General features: G+C 34.1%; 2 protein-coding genes across 2 annotated transcripts; both read left to right on the top strand.

Moving 5' to 3' along the window:
- The first annotated feature begins 428 nt into the window (after positions 1-428).
- Positions 429-8738, top strand: LOC113772276 (pentatricopeptide repeat-containing protein At3g59040-like). The gene is made up of 7 exons (XM_027316863.1): positions 429-698; positions 1213-1528; positions 2157-2447; positions 3764-4012; positions 4489-4613; positions 5835-5933; positions 7939-8738. Exons 1-7 carry the CDS (start codon positions 640-642, stop codon positions 8474-8476), a joined length of 1677 nt encoding a protein of 558 aa, XP_027172664.1. The 5' UTR covers positions 429-639; the 3' UTR covers positions 8477-8738.
- Positions 8739-11779: 3041 nt separating this feature from the next.
- LOC113770999 lies at positions 11780-13120 on the top strand. The gene has a single exon (XM_027315632.1). The coding sequence runs from the start codon at positions 11780-11782 to the stop codon at positions 13118-13120; it is 1341 nt and encodes a 446-aa protein (XP_027171433.1).
- Positions 13121-17309: the final 4189 nt, after the last annotated feature.

The following is a 17309-nucleotide window of genomic DNA, read 5'->3' as shown; positions in this document are numbered from 1 at the left end:
ATTAGTAAATTTAGTGTAACTAATTAATAATTTCTATTAGTAGTTATATATAATTATTAGTATAATTGATAATATCAATTATATTACATATACTAATATACATTAAATAATACATATAACTAATAATATCATTATCATAAATTTATAACTAATTAAATTAAATATTATATATATAATTATATACATATATATATTTATATATTTACTTTTTTTAAGCGAGTGACGGGACGGGGATGGGGTGGGGAGCAGCTCCGTTTCTAAATGGGTGAAAAAAAAATCCCCCACCCCTTCCCGCGGCCCCAATAGCCCACCGCGGGGCGGGTGGCCGGATCTTTATTAGGCATGAAGTTAAAAAAAAAAAAAAAAAGGTTTTCAAGAACATCCGGGGCTTATCTGCAATAACGATATAGTACTCCTCCAAACTGTCCTCCCAAGCGGATTTAATTTGACTACTAATTCATGAAATATCCAAAAAAATATCCATTCCCTTAGGCCTTAGCAAATTCTCCTAAAACCCACTATTAAGCCCTGCGTATTGATGGAAATGGGGGGAGTTTTGAAGCTAAACGCTTAAATTCAGGTAGAAAGTAAGAAATTCAGAAAGAATAGAATGCCTGCCTGAATGCTGAAGCTGTCAGGATGATGATGTTTCTCAAACCTTCCACGTCAATTTCAGTTCCTTCCTCTTCCTTGTGGAGGTTTGTGTCCTTAAATCTTTTTTTTTTTAAATCTTATTCTTTCTGCTGTAATCTTATCTGGGGATTTCTTTTTCCCTCTTTTTTAGCTGAATGATCGTAAAAATTTTTGTCTTTGCTAAATGTACTAAATAACTTGAGTAAAGAATTTAGTCCAATTCTTAGAGCTGAAACATGGGGTTGTAGCTTTATATATGATGTTTTACCTACAAGAAATTATGGCCTAAATAGAACAATAGGATAAGACTCTTGTTTAGTTATTCCCTTGGTTATTTTATTAGCTTTTCTATTTTTGATTTCTGGGCTTTTGGTGTTAATTATAGAATGGTAGTAAAGATTCTTGAAGTGTGTTAAAATAGGGACTTTTACTGGTAGTCACCTTAATGGTATTCCGTGAAGGTTGGTTGTCTTAATTATTGCTTCGTTTAAATTTCTGTTCGCTTCTTGCCATTGATATTACACGAGTATATTGCTTGCAAAAGTTGGGCTAAGAGATGATTATTTGTTGTTTCTGTAGTGGCAATTCAAGTAGTAATGGTAATTTTATGGATGGCAATCTTAAGATATGTAAAAGAGCTGAGGTGGTATGCCTCGGCATGTTGGCACCGAGGAAGTTTATGCAAAAGAGGAAGAAAGTTGAGTATTTTAAAGATGCCCATGATGAAGCAGATCAGAAGAGCTGGAGGAGACTGATGAACCAAATTGAGGAGGAGGGTTCTGCTGTTTCAGTGCTCAAAAACCATAGGCTGAAGAATGAGTCTCTTCCCAAAGACTTGGTTCTTGGAACTTTAGTAAGATTCAAGCAGCTCAAGAAATGGAACCTTGTTGCTGAGGTATGTGATTGTTTCTGCTGTACATATATTTCAGTGCTTAGGTTTTGTTATTTTTCTAAAGTTAGAAGAATATGAAGTAATATGGTTTCTGTGGCTGTTAGATTCCATGAGAAGGTTGTGAAAGATAGTATTCATTGGGTTAAAGAGATACAGACTATAGAGAGATAGAGACCTGAGTGAGGTTTTTTCATTAAATTAAGACATATGAAAATTGTTGTTCTAATTGATGAATCTTCTGGCTTGAAATTTTGAACTAGTTTCAAGACATTTAACTTCTCTCGACCATTTTGCAAAATCATTAATGAGTGTTCACCTAGCTTCATCACCACATTTTTGGCACAAACTTGGAGGTTTCAAAAGCTACATGATTGGATTTATGCTTAAAATTAACCTGCTGATGAATAGATGTAATACCTGAGAGCACCTGACCATTATCTCATTTGAAAATTATTTTTGGCTGCAGTTTATCTGTTACTGTATTTATTGGTTTTGATTGAGTAATCTTCACTTAAAATTATTTACTTTGTTCTCCTTGTTGAGCATATGCATGTTTGGGTTGACTTGATTGATTTTTGTAATTTTCAAATGTGTTTTTGATGGATTGTTATGTGATAAACCTTTTGACTAGGTGCTTGAATGGCTTCGAACAGAGCACTGGTGGGACTTTAATGAAATGGATTTTTTGATGCTAATTACAGCATATGGAAAACTTGGGGACTTTGTTAAATCAGAGAGGATTCTAAGCTACATGAACAGAAAAGCATATCCACCAAGTGTGATATCCCATACTGCCCTCATGGAAGCGTATGGCAAAGGTGGACAATATAACAAGGCTGAAGCAATATTTCGGAAGATGCAGTCTACAGGCCCTGAACCTTCTGCTTTAACATATCAGATAATCCTTAAAACCTTTGTTGAGGTATAGCTGCATTTTCTTTTATCTCTTAATTGTTCAGACACTTTGCAGCTTTTATCATAACTAATGTAAATGAACACTTGTAGGACTGTTTATCATGTTCTTACTATTATAGAAAGATCTAGCTCCCACTCCCAAATTATGCATGAATTAGCATAATACATTAGGAAACTTAATCTTCCTGCTTATTAAACTGGTTAATGAAGTGGCTTCTTGGGTAGCTCTTTGGACTTAAGGAAATGCTTTCTCTGTTAGAGCAGTTTCATAGTTTCTTTGAGTTCTCAGTTCCAAGTTGTTCTTTGTCGTAAAAGATCTTTATTATGGCTTTAAAACCTTAAGTGGATTTAAGTTACTCTGATGATAAGTAATTAAAAGAAATCAATTTATTTTGACAGGCAGATTCGTGCATGAGTGAGATGTAAATACTTTGTAACTTTAAGTGATCCTGACTCTCTGAGAGAAAATTGAAGCTGAATTATTTTAAAGACCACAGGTATGAGGGAGGTTATGAGTGGCCAGTGGGGAAAATCATAAACCTTTTTGGGCAAGATTTGAAAAGCTTATGAATTACATGAAAAGGATAATTCGTCAACAAATTTTGATACTGGAGGGATTTTAGAGTTGTAAAAGTAAAACAAGTGAGAAGCAAGATATTGGCTTCTTTTGCATGATTTCTTCAACGTGCCATGTAAACACATTTCTTGTTCAATCTGGAAGGATGGAGGGAAAAGTGAGGAGTTAATACATGATTATGATGTGGGCCTGAAGTTTCCAGGTTGAAACAACAAAGCATGTCTAGAATGCGGGTTGCCTAGCAACATTGTGATGCAAAATGATTAATCATTTGGGTGCATGTTGACTTAGTTATAGCTTGTCCAATTCATTTCATGTCTAAAGTGTTCTACCCTGTTTGTACTAATCTAAATGGAGTTTGAGGCATATCTATAGATACCTGCTTCTTTAAATGAGAGAGCTGTAACAATTTTGATGCATCAACCAGTCAATTTTTGCTGCTTATGGCTTACTTTTTGTCTAACTTTTTGTACATATTGCAGTTGATGAATGTTCCATTGAATTCAGTGATATCATGACAGACACACTAAAAAATCAAAATTCATTATATTTTTTCCCCTAAATTTTCTATTTGATTAGCTACTCAACTTCTACCAGTTTTTAGTTCCTGTGTGTGTTCATTTGCCTTTGATTGCTTTTCAGTTTAGTTGACAATGAATGACAGATCCTGCTAGTGCATAGTTATCGTGCCTACTTGTACCTACTATGGGTGCTTGTACTCCTTCACCATCCTGTGCATACTACAGGCTGACAGATTCAAAGAAGCTGAAGAAATCTTTGAATCTCTTCTAAGCAAGGATGCTTCACCTCTGAAACCTGATCAGAAGATGTTCCACATGATGATTTACATGTACAAGAAAGCAGGAAATTATGATAAAGCTCGTCAATTATTTTCTCTGATGGCTGAGCGAGGAGTTAAGCAAACAACAGTTACGTATAATAGCTTAATGTCATTTGAGACTAACTACAAGGAGGTTTCAAAAATCTATGACCAGGTAAATGTTAAAGCATCTATAAATAAATAAATTATTATATATGTGTGTGTGTGTGTGTTTTGGAGAAACAAATTTCTTTAGTTAAATTCTGTTCTGGTAATGCTTGTATATGATTTTGCAGCTAATCAGCTGTCTAATTTGTGCTTCTGGATTTTCTCATTTAGCCATAATGCTACTCTATTTTCTTCAGAGGGAAGCTGTGGAAATTTATGTAGCACTACCTTTTGCCTTTCTCTATTTCTTTTTTTTTTTCCCTTGATGAAGAAAAGTTTTATTGATAGGACAAATTCGGAAGACTGTATAACCTTTGTGTATGTATTTGTTATTTCTACTTGCACTTTGGTGCTTGCTTATGGATACATGCACAGCATTTGCCATCTGGTCTTCCTAAGGCTTTACTATATATGTAATTTGTATTACTTTTGTTTCCATTGATTTGCATTTATCTGAGGTTTGAAGTAAATGCTTAATTTTAGATGCAACGGGCCAAAGTTCAGCCTGATGTTATAAGCTATGCTTTACTCATTAAAGCATATGGAAAAGCTAGAAGAGAAGAAGAGGCATTAGCTGTTTTTGAAGAGATGCTTGATGCAGGTGTCAGGTTTGTAATTGCTTTCTTGCAGATTTTTGTCAAAATCAGAAATTTTTTTTGTGCATTAAACTGGTTTCTTTAATTTAAATTTTTTCCACTCAAGCTTTTATGCATCAGTTTTTGAAGGCTATTGCATGCAGAAAAGTTGTGGTTTCTGAACTTACCAGTATTTTGTTGCAATGAATGAGTACATTGCTCAAGTGGATGCTCGCCCTTGGGTTTTCTTTAGAACTTATTATAGTTCAGGCATGACACAATAAATAACTCATAATAATTATGTGTATGGGAGGCTTTTGTAATTTAGAAACGTAACCAATTTTTGGAAGTTGCTTTAGGATAAGATTGACTCTGGAATTTGCTTAACTATGCAGAGAAACCCTTATTCTATCAATATAATACCAATGAACCAACTGATGCTCCAATTGTTTAGTTGTAAAGACTGGAAAAGACACGTGTAACGCCTTGACAGTCTGTTTTGATAATCTTGAAAAATTATTTTCAAAGTCCTCAAGTTCTTGGACAAGTATGAAAATGATAATATGCGGCTCCTACCTCTTGCACATGTTGATCAACTACTTCTCATGATTAAAAGATAGGTACATAGCTAAATTCTCTACAGTCATGTTCATGGTAAACAAAGCTTCTTTACAGACTATGATCTTTATTATGTTGGTGCAACCTCGGTTGAAATATCTTAAAGTACACCAAATGCAAAAAGTTGTATTAGAACAGAAACTTTTCAGAGAAAATTTGCTTCAATTTCCAAATGCATAAGGCCATTTTCTTTCTTGACGTGGAAGATTCGTGCAAATTTTTGTTGTGTATTCTTTTAATTTCTACTCAGTTGTACTTCACAAATATAGAGCTTGTAAGTAACATAGTGTTCCCATATCTCCAATCCACTAAATAATCTGTTTAGAATTTTTAGCAGGTGCAGTTCATTATCACCTTTTCAGGTTCAAGAAAAAGAAAAGAATGCCTAAATTTGTCTTTCGTAATTAGGGACTAATACTATACTTCTGAGCAAAGTTGAAAATTTTTGATCTACTTCTAGTCAGCAAAAAGCTCTCTCAACTTGATTCTTGGTCAAGCAGTTTATCGCTTGTTGGTAATAAAATATGTACATGCAAAATATTCACAAACAGAGCAGTCTTTTTAGTATGTATATTTTGGATATATTCCTCTTAAGGTTTTTTGGCACAATGATGACAAACCTGTTAACACTTCCAGGCCATCCCAGAAAGCTTATAACATTTTGCTCGATGCATTTGCAATCTCGGGAATGATTGAACAAGCTCGCATTGTCTTCAAAAGCATGCGAAGAGACAGGTGACATTTTCTTTGCTAAGCAATATCTGTGAAATTTTCTCGGTGTAATTCTTCTAAATGCTCAGTGAACTTTTATTTCTATATAGAGCTAGAGAATGAGCGCCTAGTTTTTCTGTGATCTTTGTGATCACTGATCACAGTGCATGCAATATTGTCTAAGATAAATCAACTTCCCTTTGAAGTTTGTTGGTGGCTAGAGGTAACAGGGATCATGAGTGAAAGCCTGAGAATAGAGTTGTAGAAGTCCACTAATTGAGAAATACATCAAATGTGATCATTATTAGAACTCTTAGTTAGCTTCATCTTTGAGTTCATAGATCATTTATGATCGTACTTTATAATTGCCAACTGCTATTCGTAATTGTTATGACATCAGGATTGTACACAATTGTGTTAACCTTGCTTACAGTTAATCTCCATTGGGTACTTGCTGATGAAATTAATGTTGACTTATGGTAAAAATGTGCTAATTGTTGGAGAAATCATCCTTAGAATTGGAGTAGAAAAGATTAAATGGATAAGTATATTTGGATAACATTGGATAGATATGTATTTACAGTCTGTTGGTGTTGTACAACCCAAAAAGTCAGGACATAAAACATTTACAAATTTTGGCAGAATATAAATAAATTCATGACAGTCTATTAGTGGGAGATGTTGATGGGTCATTCTTAAGGCAGTAAGGCCCTGATTCCAATCATGACCAGAATCAAAAATTAAAGAAAAAGAAAAATAATTACACACCTCAGTGTCCATCTCTCTTTCCTGGTTTCTTCTTTGGAGAAATAATAGGAGCATAGGATGAGTCTGGAGGTATAAATTTGACGGTTCATAAGTTCCCGTAAACTATAACTTCATAACAGCAACCAGCCTTAACAGCTTGAAGAATGAATTTTCTTTTTTTTTTTTTATAAAGAATCTTATAAGCTCCACGGCAATGATCCAGCACAGAAGTTGACCTATAGTCAGGAAAAGAAAAACTTAGCCAAATATCCTCACCCTTGACATACATACATCCATGCATGCATACTAATCATCTTTTTCTGTAGTTCAAACCATGCACTGGCATTATAAACCCTTTGAAGTCTGCATGTATTGCTAGCAAAGCCTTTATCTGCTGGCCAAAACTAAACAAGGTTGAGATCCTTGAGGCCTTGGGAGTAGTTCCTTGGTTGAAGTTTCACAAGATCTTTATCCTGCTAGGGTGTAGGCTGTTTATTTTTGGTGTTTACTTTGTCATTGTAGAAAGAAAAGGATGATAGTATCTGTACGGCAGCTACAGAAATTCTGTTCTGATGAAAACTGGGCTATGTTCTAGTAAAAGTTGCTATTTCTAACCAAAAAAAAAAAGGACTTCATGTGGATTTTGTTCTTTTATGCAATGTTTTTTAATAATGGGTATAGCATTGTAAATTAATGTTTTTAATATTGCAAGAGTTGTTTGAAAGTGTTGAATTTGGAGATAATTTGGATACGAATGGAATTGTACGTTCTGATGACTAGGTTTTTCAAAATCAAATCTGATATTCTAATTGCTTTGCATGGTTTTCTACATGAATGAGGCTTACACCTTTTAAAGATTGGTTTGAGTGTTTCTTAAATGACTAGCTTTTCATAGCTGACCTTTTAGTTTGAGAAATAAAGATATGAAGGTGTGACTTAGGTACCCCATTAAATAAATAGGACAATTACTTTTATGAAATAATCGCCCAACATCATTACTCATCGCGATGAAAACATGCTTAGCTACAACCTAATGTTTCATCGACTCTTACTTCCCAAGCATATTTTCCTTGGCGACTTGTGAATTGCAAATGATTTACAGTATGTAGGCGAAACCCAGTTGAGTTGTTGTTCAACCATGTATACTGCAGTAATACATTTTTTATTTGTAACTGGACCACTGAATCTATGTGTTCACGTAATGGAGGCCAACGAACTTAGAATATGTTCCTCTACCCCATATGCAGCAAAAACAAATTGAGATAACGTGTTTGTGTTTTAGGTGTACACCGGATCTTTGCTCCTACACGACAATGTTGTCAGCCTATGTCAATGTATCTGATATGGAGGGTGCTGAGAAATTCTTTAAAAGGATAAATCAAGATGGATTCCAACCCAATATTGTCACTTATGGAACTCTGATAAAAGGATATGCCAAAGTAAATGATCTTGATAAGATGATGGAGAAGTACAAGGAAATGCATCTGTGTGGTATCAGACCAAATCAGACTGTGTTCACTACCATTATGGATGCACATGGCAAGAATGTGGGTTTTGACAGTGCTGTAATCTGGTACAATGAGATGGGATCTACTGGAGTGATCCCTGATCAGAAATCAAAGAACATCCTTCTGTGTTTGGCAAAGTCTGCAGAAGAAAAAGCAGAAGCTTATGAGCTAATAGGATATGCAGATGAACAGAAGAATAATATTATCGTCCATGCTGATAATGATAATCGTGATAATGTTGACGAGGACTTTGATGATGCTGCTGAACAAAGCTGTTTAATTGATACAAAAGAAGAATTGGTACTTAGATGATTATGGTTATCGAACCAAACAAGAGATTTTTCAAGTCAGTTTTGAAACTTTTGTTTGTATACCGTCCTCAATTGAGACAGCTTTTGAAAATGAATTTGCTGGGATTGGTTAGATACTCTTACAAGTTGTATAGAATCTCAGATCCACCTGATTCCGGCAAAATCAGTGGATTGATGCTCCCAGAGGAGATTTTGTACATTACATTTTCTCTGATTAGTATTGTTTTAGCGAAAGGTGCTCCAAGTTCACTTTACGAGTTTCATCCAGTCACAGCTTTCATCCATTCACTGAGCATGCCTTCAATAACCTGCATACTCAGTGTCATTTACCTATTATTTCTCATGCTTGTGTTGTTATATTTAGCATGCTATGAAACCAGTCCATGTTTCCACCAGAAGGTAAGAGGGAACACCATTAACATTTCATTCCTACAAGGTTATAGGTGGGGGTTGCATCATGTAAACCATTTCAAGTGATGTATTTGTTAAACCAACTTGCCCTAGTGGAGTTGGTCTCCACATAAAGCATAGAATGCAGTTTTAGCTGCAGGTTTAGAGGTGGTTTTCTCTCCTTTTGTCCCTCCCTAGTATAGATTAGAGTAGGTGTACTATTTAGGTACTGCTGATTTGCCCAAAAAAAATTATTCCATTTGTATGTTACATTAGTACCGGACAAAAGAAAATTTACATAGATGGTCTTACTGTCATATACATCTAAGGTCACAAAAGAGTACCATATTTTATCTCATTCTTTTATTTGTTTGGCCAACAGGTATCCAATGAACACTCGTTAAGAGAAGGTTCAGGTGTTAGTTTTTTTTTTTTTTTTTTTTAAAGTACGGAATCAATAAATATGAATGTTTGTATTTACATGGTAACTTAAATGTTATGTGAGGGGGAAAAAAAGTACTGCATGAGCTCTATTAGCTTTTTATTGTATTGAGGATCGAAATCACAATCTTTTTTTTCTTTTTTAGTATAATCTCAATTACTGCTAATTATGAAATTGTCGGGGCATGAGGGTTCTGTCTTTTGTACGGTCAGTTGTTGAGATCCAAAAGTTGCATTTTCGTACATAGGTTTACCAGAAGCAAGCGAAAAACCTTGCAAGGTAAGTATCTACCCCTTGTGGCTTGTTGGCGATGATCAAGTTGATGTATACCCATTGATCAATTAAGTTTCATTTTTAAGAGAATCATGGTTATATTTATGTAATAGTTCTAAGGTTCTTTTGGAGGAGACCAATAATAAAAAAAAAAGAATAGAGTATACTCTGAGACTCTTTCGCACCCAAAAAAAAAAAAAAGTGTTCATTAATTCTGTTTGGATTGAGGATTATTTTAACTAAATTTGTATATTGATTAAGGTAGTGTTTTAACACTTTTTGTGATATTTTGTATGTAAAATAACGAGGTACTGAAAAAATGATTGAAAAAAGTGTCTCTCATATATATAGAGAGGGGGTGTGTGTGTGAGTGTGTCTTTTTTTTTTTTTTTTGGATTCCTATGTAATGGATTTGGTTGAAAAATGTGTTTGCAAAATAATACATAAAAATTTTTCAAGAACAGTCCTCTTCATCATTCTCTATTTTCCTAATAGCATTAAATCTCAATTATTGAAAATTATATGGACGTCACAAATCAAATGCATAGATGAGCACATGCTCAATTTTCCAGGGGCGGGGGGTGAGAATGCACTGCGCTTAGTAGGCGAGTTGTCCATGCGTCGTCACTCGTCAGTGGCTAAAAAGTGGGCTACAGTAATAACTCTGCAATAATTTCTGATCAATAGGTTATCCTAACTCCGCCACCTTATTAAAAGGATCTTAAACAAAGCAAAATTAAGGCCCTGTTTGATGACCCCATTTATCACTTAAACTTAATGGATTTCAAATCTTAATATGTTCAGATGCGTTTGATACCTAAAAATTGAACAAATGAATTAATTAAATGGCAATGACTTTTCTAAGCAAAATTTTCTTCCAAAAATAAGTGATAACCTATTCACTTTTTACTTAATGTGATATACAATCAAATGTATCAAATTCAATATTTAATAATTCAATAATTTAATGGATTCAAATTTCAGACTCTAGACTTCAATTTTGGACTTTAGTTTTATCAAATGAGTCCTAAGTACCTCACATGCTATCCTATGTCAATCTATCATCTGACAAATTATTTTCTTAGAACAAATGATATTAGCACTCCTAAAAAGTGTGGATTAATCTTCCTTCTATGCATTAGAGGTGGAAAAAATTATCCACTAACTTGAAAACCCTTTATATCCAATCCGAAAATTAGGATATCCGATCTGTATTATTTGATCGGGTCAAAAGAGGGTCTGGTATCCGTTAAGATGTGGGGCCGGTTAGGATCACATAATAAAAAACCTGTGGATACCTGACTCGCCCATCATATATATATTTTTTATTTTTTATTTTTATACACATATTATAAAATAATATTTTTAGAGTTAAATAAGTAATTTCATTGAACAAATTGCATTATAAATATGAGAGACTATAGTTTACTTATAAGATTCATTTGTAGAGATCATAATGTTATGTTTTATAGAAAAAAGAAAATGTGCTACTTATTTCAAACTTTTATTGATTTTGAATTCTTTTAATATTTTTTTCCTTTTTCTTGTATTCTTTTCGCCTACTTGTTTCTTGGTGAGAGACTTTTTTTAAGAAAAAATTCTTTATTAAATCTTATATGAATGTGTAAAATATACCAAATTAAATTAATATAAATTATTTTTTTAAAAAAAATAAATGACAAGTGGGGCGGGGGCAGGTACCCGTTGATCCGACCCTATTTTAGCAAGTACTTTATAATTGGGGGTATCCACTGATATACGGGGCAAGTAAGGGTCAAAAAATGAATGATCCGCAGGGTACGAGTCGGGTCAGCCAAATGGTGAACGGCGAGTACCCACCCGCGCCCATCCCTACTATGCATTGACAGTGTATCTACTGTCATGTTTGGATGAATGTCACATATATTGAATTTGAATTTTAAATCCAAATTTCACCTATGTGACATTCATATGATAGTGTGTACACTGTTAGTATATACAAGATTTACGCAAAAAAATATTTGGTACTCTTCCATACTAAATTATTTGACCATAGTTTCCCGAGTTTAAGTAGCAGGCCAAAATAAAATACGAATTTGTTCAATTCTTGTCAAAGTCATTGTATATGTGAACAAAATCATGAGTTTCTTGAAGAATCTCCACTGTAAGATACTTTCATGTGGGATTTTTGTTATTCTTCTCTTATCATTAATAACCAAGATGAAGGAAAGTACCAGCTTCCCCAGATTGAAAAATGACGATGTTCTTAACATCTTGGATAAATACGGCATTTCACCTCCCATAAAAGGTTTGCCCCGTGACAGATCAGAAGCAGCAGTCCACTACTATTACTATTATGGAGTGTTTCAACATCTGGCTCAAGAAGGATACCTTTCTACAACCTCAAAATCATTATGCATCCGAGGCACAAAATTGGATCAAGAAGTCAATGCATTGAAGAGTGTTGGTATTTCTGATGTTATCATGATTTCAGGTCAAAGTTTTGATCGATTTGGAAACAATACTTTTGATTTCGCATTTTTTGGTCCAAGAACTAGTCTGGATTTTGTGTTAGTTGACCAGCCTTTTGAAATTGCTTCTGAAGTTTGTAGGATTCTTAGATTTGGAGGGTACTTAGTTGTTCACATAGCAGTTAAAGATGAGTATAGTTTTAACTCTTTTCTTAGTTTATTCACCTGCTGTAGATTAACAACATTTAGAGACATTAAAGGCTTGAATTCGACCTCTTCTCTTCGTGAAGTCGTACTAAGAAAAAGTTTGGAAGATTCGATTTCGGATGATACTGCCCAAAGATGTGATAATAACACAGTTCCAGAGTACAAGCGGGATTTAATTGGCGATCTTGAGCCATTGGAAGAAAAAGAACCAATGGAAGACTGGACCGAACAGGGAAAGAACCGCGAGAGCATCAGGTTATTCAGGTATCTCCCTACCATGGTTGATTTAATTTACAAGAGGAGGTACATTTACATTGACATGGGAGCTCGAACTTACGATTCAACGATTGGAAATTGGTTTAAGAAGCTGTATCCAAAGCAAAACAAAAACTTTGAAATCTTCGCAATTGAAGCAGACAAATCTTTTCATGAAGAGTACAAAAGGAAGAAGGATGTCACGCTTCTGCCATATGCAGCATGGATAAGGAATGAGACATTAGTCTTTGGGACAAGAAATAAAAAAAGGGAATATACAGGCAGGATTCAATCAGGACGGCCACAAGTTTTGCAGGACTACAAGGGGGAGCAAAATGTTGTACAAGCCTTTGATTTCGCAGATTGGTTGATAAGGTCATTTTCCAAGCAAGATTTTGTAGTCCTTAAAATGGATGTTGAAGGAACTGAAATGGATTTGATCCCAAGATTGGTGGAGAGTGGAGCAATTTGTTTGATTGATGAGTTGTTCTTGGAATGTCATTATGATCGTTGGGCGAAATGTTGTTCGGGTAAGAGGACTAAGAGGTACAACTCCACATATGATCAATGCTTTAATTTGTTCTCAAAACTCAGGCAGGCTGGTAGCCTTGTGCATCAATGGTGGTGAGCTGACAGATTTGAAGTTACAATTTGACCTAGACAGGCAATTTTTCAATCGAACAAACAATGCGATTTATTCTTTCATTTTCATGTATGTTCGAGATGTTTTGAGGTTGCAGTCTTGTATGAAACAGTCTTTCTATCCTCTACTTTGATTTAGTTTAGTTGTTACTCATTGTGCAATTTGTTTTTCTTCCAAAAACATTGTCCACACAGCACCATGGTGCTAATATAGATTGGCATTCAGATGACCTTTTCTTAGTACGAGAGGATTGGGAAGAACGCACCTCTGATGTACTAATTACTGTATCTACGACAAACATAGTGAAACTTCTTTTTACAATCTAATTCTACTAGGTGATCAGGATGTAAAAGTGATTTGGTATGAGATATACGGTTTTTGAATAAGGATAGTCTTGAAATAACCTCCTCACTTATTTAGCCACGGTTTTTTTTTTCTTTTGTTTTTTGTTTTCAATGTTTATTTCTTTTCTATGGTCCTTAATTGTGGTAAATTTTTTTTTTTTAGTGTAAACAGGAGGACTCGAACCCGAGACCTCTTGCTTACACTCCCTCCCCCTGTACCACCCAACCCATCCCTCCCCCCTTTTTCTATGGTCCACTGTTTAATTTAAGTTTATCTTTCTTAGATGATAATAGGTAATTATGGAATACATATATTTTTGAATATTATATACATTATACATACACGTGTGGATTCTTGTTTCTTTTCACGTGTGGACTCCAAACATTACAAGAAAAAAAAATTAAAATATGAAGAATTTGAGAGCCAATCAAAAAATAACAAGATTACCTCACTAAAGTACCTACCAGTTAGGGTGCGTCTCGAGGCTATGGACAAGTAAATTGGTACGTTGCCAAATATCTCGGGACATTTGAATGGATCTTGGACTTGAATGGTTCTAAGGCCCCGAATTGCCAACGTATTAGCGGCCCAGATTGGGTGGCACCGGCATCAATTGATATCCGTGCAAAGGAACTTCTTAATTTTAAAACTGAAAATGAGCGGCCGATTTTTAGCCCAAAATAATAAGGTCTGGTCTTGATCCGTAGTTTGAATAAATGTTTGAGGACTTCACCATCTTATTATATTCATAAGTATTAAATTACAGAAATCATATATACATTTATATATATATAAAGTCATATTCTCATATTTATCTATTTTTCTATTCTGTATCCGACTTGGCTAAGTAAACAAGGAATTTATTTTACTCGCTTTCACATTAATCACACGTTATCTCTCTCATATCTCTCCCCTGGAAGCCTAGCATCTTTATTTTTTCCCATTGTGGATAAACTTTTGTTAACTAATTCCTCTCTCACCCTTACTCTCTCATCCTTTTTATCAATCTATCATAATCAAATTTTAAATACAAAACCATCTTATCACGTGAGTCTTATTTTTTTATGTTTAATTATAAGCTTTATCACTTTCCCTTTCTATTTGTCAAGGATGTAATTTGCAGGTACACGAAGAATGCTTTCCAACGAAAGAATGTGCCTTGGGAACGAGGATGCACTTGTAGCAATACTTATATGGGTAAATTATATTTTATCCCCCTATAGTTTAGTATTTTTGTACATAATCCTCTTATAATTTCAAAAACTATACATAACTCCCTCATGATTTGGATTAAAGTGTCAAAGTGATAGAAATGGTCATTCGTAACAGAACCTTTAAAAATATCAAAATTACCCTGGTTTAAAAATTAAAATGGTTGAAATGATCAAAATATGTAAATATAATATACATGACGCACTAATTCCGTATAGTTTTATATTTTACTATATAACCCCCTTATGATTTAATGTTTTACCATATAATCCCCTTATAGTTTTCAAAATATACACATAACCCCCCTGTAGTTAATAATAATTTTCAACTTTACATAGGGGTATTTTTTATATTTTAGGTGATTCGGTTATATATTACAAGTTCCATTACTTTGATACTTTAATTCAAATCATAAGGGGGTTATGTATAGTTTTTGAAACTATAGGGGGATTATGTACAAAAACACTAACCACAGGGGGGTAAAGTATAATTTGCCCTGCTCATATTCATGCATAATGTTGTAAAAAAGTTCAGATGGGAAAAGCTGACTCATAATGAGAAAGTTACCCATAATTTAGTTCCCAAGCTAGCTCAGGGATTTCCAATTCGGCTCCATCCTCACAAGCCATGAACAATGTAAGAAGCTAGAAGATCTTTATAGAAGAGTGAAAGTATTAAAAGGATCCGAACTCAAGATTGCTGGATCAGGATCCAGAGCCTCTCCGGTTGAACCGTTGTCCAACTCCGTTTAGTATGTAATGCTTACAATATTTGGAATAAAATGATACAATATTGGCGTAAACGTGAATTTTGTCAACTCATACAACTAAATTCACAATTATAACAAAGTTATATGAATTTATCTCCAAAGTTGTAAGAATTATATCAAATGAACAAAACTGGACAAATTAAAATCAACTGGAAAAGCCCCTGAACTTCATGCTAGATTGCAAGTTCTAGACTGCGGAATTTGACTTATTTGAAAACATTGTTTGTCAAAAGGCCTCCATTTTGCCTCTTATGAGCATTCGAAAAGGCCCAAAATTCAAGTACCAAGGGCCAAATCGCTGTTTTCTTCCCTAGGGTCTATCTTTTGAGAAGGAATAAAGAAATGGAAAAGTTTTGCAGGAGGTGACGAGGACACAAATTTAATACTAAGATGCATCTTAATTTTGGATGCTGGTAGTAAATAGCTCATGCCTTGTATGCGAAAGTAAAGCTAAGACTCGAACCGGGTATCGACTCGATCGAACTCAGGGGTTAGGTATCAATGGGTTCGCTCGGAGTTGAATCGGATGATGTCATAAATAAAAATTGTTTAAAAATTAAAATATTGTATGTAAAATACCTAAGAGCATGTTAATATTAATAAAAGTATATTCATATATATATTTGATGTTTCAAATATATTTAACAAGAAAATACAAAGAAATTAGAATGATCAAGTAGCAATTTATATTATTCAATGAACATTAACAAGTTTAGAATTAAAATTATGGACTAGATTGAAAAATAACACCAAACTTTAAAACAACATTTATAAAGTATGAAATATTTGAGATATATTAATAATTTTTAACAATCTAGGGGTCAAAACATAATATTAAAAATGCTTTGACCTTTCCAAAAAAAACTTTGACACCAAACCGGTTCTTCCGGTTTTTCGGTCAAACCCAGTTTTGAGCTGGTTTGACCGAGTTTCTATCTATCCAATTTTTTAGATAACTCGGACTGAAAACTTGGTTGATTTCCGATTCGACCGGTCGGACCTGCTGCTCTAATCCAAGTTTAAAAACATAGAAGTAAAGAGGTGATCTTGCAGTAATCAATTGCATTTCTAAAACTTTTAATCAACATGAAGTTTAACTCTTCATTTATATGAATACTCTAAAATCTTAACATGAGGATATGGGGATTAGGGCTGCAAACGAATCGAGCCGCTCGCGAGCGGCTCGATTCAAGCTCGAGTCGAAATCGAGCTCAAAATATTAAGCTCGCGAGTATATATATATAATTTTTTTTTATTTTAAGTATATATATATATATATTTTTTATTTTAATAGTAAAATTACATATATATCCTTAATATTTTTATTATTTATTAAAAAAATATTATTTTATTTATTTTTTAAAAAATAAAAATAATTATTTTTTTTTATTTTTTTCGAGCTCGAAATTGCCGGCGCGTCGAGCTCGAGCTCGAGTTCGAGTTTGGTAAAATTTAGTCGAGATTCGGCTCGATTAGCTCAAAACTTGACTCGACTCGGCTCGTTTGCAGTCCTAATGGGGATGAAGATAATTACTGTATATGCTGCATATGATTAGGGGCCATTTTGCTTTTGAGGTTCAGCAAAACTAGTAGGACCGTTTTGAAATTTTGTTCGGGTGTCAAAATTAAATTTTTTCCTACATCTTTAGGGACCAAAATCCAATTGGCAAGAGAACTATACAACTTTAGATGATATCAGCAATTTAGTGTCTGATTCTGTTGACGAATGTGATCTCAAATGTTTGCAATAGACCACACTGCAATACGTTTTCATTTGACAATTGAACACTGTGTGATTTTGTTTGTGCACATTTATGCCTCGTAGCGGTCAAAAAAGGCTAGCAATAA

This window comes from Coffea eugenioides, chromosome 5, assembly GCF_003713205.1.
Source record: "Coffea eugenioides isolate CCC68of chromosome 5, Ceug_1.0, whole genome shotgun sequence".
NCBI classification, from domain to species: Eukaryota; Viridiplantae; Streptophyta; class Magnoliopsida; order Gentianales; family Rubiaceae; genus Coffea; species Coffea eugenioides.
This window is presented reverse-complemented; position numbering and strand designations above follow the sequence as displayed.